This window comes from Brassica oleracea, chromosome C9 (genome assembly GCF_000695525.1).
Source record: "Brassica oleracea var. oleracea cultivar TO1000 chromosome C9, BOL, whole genome shotgun sequence".
NCBI classification, from domain to species: domain Eukaryota; kingdom Viridiplantae; phylum Streptophyta; class Magnoliopsida; order Brassicales; family Brassicaceae; genus Brassica; species Brassica oleracea.
This window is the reverse complement of record NC_027756.1, coordinates 41,700,922-41,704,709: the sequence shown is the minus strand read 5'-3', so window position 1 is coordinate 41,704,709 and position 3,788 is coordinate 41,700,922. Positions and strand designations below refer to the sequence as shown.

Below are 3,788 nucleotides of genomic sequence, written 5' to 3'. Positions count from 1 at the left end.
CGGATCATTATTTATATGATATCGCACACAAATATTTTTTTTCTGTTTTTACAATTATCTAATTAACTCTATATACTCATTTTTTTATATTTTTTATATGATATCACACATTCGTAAAAAAATAGATAATTTAAGATGCAAAAAAAAATATTTACTTAAAGAATATAATATGAACGAATATTACAAATACATCATTTAATAAAATAAATAATTGAAAATTGAAAATTCATATCCGCGCTATCATGGTCTAGTTAATGTTAACATCATATACCCTTTCCTTTTCTTTTTGCTAGTGAACGTAAGAAGTTTCCATCATACCTGTTTGGTGTTTTTTTCTAAAACACCATACCTCAGTTTATTTAATACTTTACGAGACTTCATTGATGTAATGTAAAGTTATATAATTATATTGATCCAAGTCCAAATCTGGGCTCATAAAAATGTCTTAACTTAATAAGCAAATCACATGCAAAACCATTTAGTATTTTTTTTTTTTTTTTGTCAACTAACCATTTAGTATTTTCAAGTGTCGTAAGATCGTATCAAACCTTCGTAGGACCTGTCTTTGCGTAGCATCAAGAAGAGACAGATAGCGAGCCGGAAAACGTTCCATTAATCATGTGCGTCTTTGAACTCGAACCTCTTTAAGTTCGTAGTCGAGTGCTTCGGTTCTAAAATACTGAAACAAAGACAAAACAAAAATGGTGTATATGTTCTCTATTGTTTTGACTTTTTTTGCTCTTGTTCTCATCCCTGGTCTCTTCATCTCTCATCGTCTAAGTGTTCCTCTCTCCTTCAGAAACATCCTCAGATTCATCAAACTCACAGCTTCCAGGAACGAGGATGAGGAAGAGAGGAACGACAAACGGTTGTCTCCTTTTGTTAATCATAGCTTTTACGTGCTAAACTCTAGTTTATTCTTGTGCTAAATTAACCGGTCTCCTTGAGTCTAATCTAAAATATTTTACAAACTCTGGATTCGACAACCACGCGTAGATTTCAGAGTATCAAAGTATGTTATCAACCAACCAAATCAAGAGTCCATATTGCTAGAAACCATTTACGCGAGTTGCACCCAGAAAACTATTTACGCGGTTATGAGCATGATTAACCCCGGTCTTTTAGCAGAAGTTCTTAACTCATGATTGGATATTTTTTTTTCTTTTTTACACTTTTCGGCTAAAAGACGGTTTTTAGAGCATGATTAACCCGGGGTTCTTATGATGGGGTTCTTAGCGGAAGTTAAAAAACAGTTCTTAACTTCCGCTAAGAACCCCACTCTAAGACCATCTCCAACAATAGATATGGTCTTAGAGTTCTAAAACAAATTTTTAATTGAAAATAATCAAATTAAAAAGTTTAGATACTTGTTTAGTTTTAAACCTTCCAAAGATAGAACCAATTAAAGGTTCTAAGTTTCAAAATTTTGAAAACTTGTAATAATAGATTACTTGCATCACAACCTAATTAAAGCTAACTACCAAGATACTAGACTCTACCAAGCATTGAGCACTTAAGTAAATTAAAGCTAACTACCAAGAGTGTTAGGTGTGACCAATAAGTACCAAGCTCTTAGGACAAGAGTAACTATCAAAGAACACACCTGTTTGTTTTTGTTTCCAACTTGAGCAAGGCCAAGAAAGCGAGTTACATGACTAGAATCAACGTTCAAGTAAGGTTCACGGGCATAGAACACCCCCATCGAACCTGCAATGTGATAACTGCGACAAAACACACAAACATAAACAACAAATAAGTTCCAAACTTATCAACAACTCCCAGTAACAACAATACAAGAACCAAAAAAACACTTACCGAGGTTTAACTTCCTTCACCAATTCAGAAACATTGGAATCACAACAAGACGAATCCGAAACCTCTGTAGGAATATCAGACTCCGCAGCTCTGTTCGTGACTCCCACAGGCCATTCATTAGTAAATAAACTAATTAAGGACCAACAATTACTAAAAACATGAACATAAAGAAACCAATCCATCCATCAAAAGTTCAAAAAAGGATATGTCAAAAACAAATCAACAACTCCAGAATCATCAGCAAGAGCACGAAGAGCATCAACATCATCTTGACTGTACTTCCCAAACTGACCATCAGATGACTCCGTACCAGATAAGTAAGCCCGTCCATCTTAAACCCTTGATTCTCCGTTTTCATCGAGGTCGCGGATAGGATTTTGGGGGCGGAGACGCCGTAGTCTCCGGTGAACTAAGTAGGAATCAGGACCTGAGCTCGGCCTTCGACGTAATCCAGAAACTCGCCTAGAAGCTCCGGTGAATCGGGGAAGAATTGGCCGACGCAGATTAGTGCATCGAATGGACCTGCTGATTTGCTGACCTGTGAAAAATTGGGATTTCGATTAAAAACCTAGGGAGATAGAGAGAGAGTATAAGAGTATACCGATTGGACTCGCTTGAAGGAGAATTCGTGGTTTGAAGAAGAAACGCACCTCCGCCGTACATAGCTGCCGGAGAGCTCGTCGGAGGGTTTAAACACGGGCGGGATTCTCTGTAATCCCGGGTTCAACATAACGAAAGAGAGAGAGAGTTTTGGCGAAATAGCTACAGCTTCTCTGCAATCATAGGGCTCAATGTACTTTGGTGATTCCGCCATGAAAAGAGAGAGAGTTTGCTGGGAAATTTTTCACGAAATCAGAGAGAGAGAGAGAGAACAAGTGGGTTTTTAAAAAAAAAACTTAACCAATCAGACATTGACACATATTAGCTTAGAAGTGGTTCCAAAATATCCAATTTTAGAACCATATCTACCTAATTTTTCTCTTTCTGATTTAATTTTCGGCATTTAATTAGGTATAACCATGCCATTAATCCTTCTTAGATACTCCATAGGAGATGCTCTAAGAACCCTGGAAAATCATGGTCTTAGAGCAACATTATCAATGGCAACTCTTAGCAAACATTTTAGAATATTTAATGATTATTTTTAGTCTAAGAAGTTTTGTAAGATACTTAACTAAAATACTACATTATCAATAGAACTTTTCGAAGGTTCTTAGGTTAAAAATATTATTTTTATTTATAAATAGTAATTAAGATATATCCATTTATATTCAATACATTAAAAAAAACTTTTTATTTCATTAAATTAAAATTACAAACATTTTATTACATTCCATTTTAAAAAAAATTAAAAATAATAGCTAATACACATTTTATTCAATTCACAGAAACTTAAAAATCATTGGTTATTTGAAAGATGTCCAAATTTAGCCCAAATATTTTCAATCAAATCGAATTTTAATTGTTCATGGGCTTGTCTGTTACGAACGCTCGATCGACGATCCATTGCAGTGCCGAGATTTGAATTCGGAGTAACGGTGAATGTATCCTCTTCTTCGCTTTCTTGAAATTCTCTCTCGTTATACTGAGTGAATGTTGAACGTTCATCCTCGACAATCATATTATGGAGTATGATGCATGCTTTCATAATATTTGCTATTTTTTCTTTATCCCATAACTTAGATGGATTTTTCACTACGGCAAATCTAGCTTGCAGAACTCCGAAGGCACGCTCCACATCTTTTCGAACAGCTTCTTGGGTTTTAGCAAATAACGAATGTTTCTCACTTTGTGGAAGTCGGATAGATTGAATAAAAGTCGCCCACTTCGGATAAATACCATCAGTGAGATAATATGCCAAATGGTATGTATTACCATTTACATAGAAGTTCACTTGTGGCGCTATTCCGTTAATAATGTCATCAAAAACGGGTGATCGATCGAGAATATTAAGATCGTTCATAGTACCTGGA

The 3,788-nt window shown here is 35.2% G+C and overlaps 1 protein-coding gene, 1 long non-coding RNA gene and 1 pseudogene across 6 annotated transcripts in view; 1 reads left to right on the top strand and 2 right to left on the bottom strand.

Annotated features, from left to right (window-relative positions):
• LOC106319303 overlaps positions 1 to 1,934 on the bottom strand; it is a 7,570-nt gene extending 5,636 nt beyond the window's left edge. For 3 of the 5 annotated variants that reach the window (XR_001265461.1, XR_001265462.1, XR_001265463.1), the window contains exons 1-2: positions 1,816 to 1,934; positions 1,604 to 1,721 (exon numbers count right to left, since the gene is read on the bottom strand). This is a non-coding gene — a long non-coding RNA (uncharacterized LOC106319303). Of the gene's footprint in view, positions 1 to 548; positions 680 to 1,558; positions 1,722 to 1,815 lie in introns of those variants that run through there. The other 2 variants (XR_001265464.1, XR_001265460.1) reach the window with 2 other exon arrangements.
• LOC106319301 overlaps positions 686 to 3,788 on the top strand; it is a 7,815-nt pseudogene continuing 4,712 nt past the window's right edge.
• On the bottom strand, positions 1,944 to 2,655 carry LOC106319302. The gene is made up of 2 exons (XM_013757586.1): positions 2,417 to 2,655; positions 1,944 to 2,353 (listed from the first exon to the last, which is right to left on the bottom strand). The coding sequence occupies exons 1-2, from the start codon at positions 2,627 to 2,629 to the stop codon at positions 2,225 to 2,227; spliced, it is 342 nt and encodes a 113-aa protein (XP_013613040.1). The 5' UTR covers positions 2,630 to 2,655; the 3' UTR covers positions 1,944 to 2,224.

Bases quoted from the DNA above. Each gene is read 5' to 3' on its own strand.
- LOC106319302 (XM_013757586.1), bottom strand. From the start codon at position 2,629: ATGGCGGAATCACCAAAGTACATTGAGCCCTATGATTGCAGAGAAGCT. The intron at 2,354-2,416 runs GTATACTCTTAT...AATTTTTCACAG, and splicing joins CCTTCAAGCGAGTCCAATCG to GTCAGCAAATCAGCAGGTCC.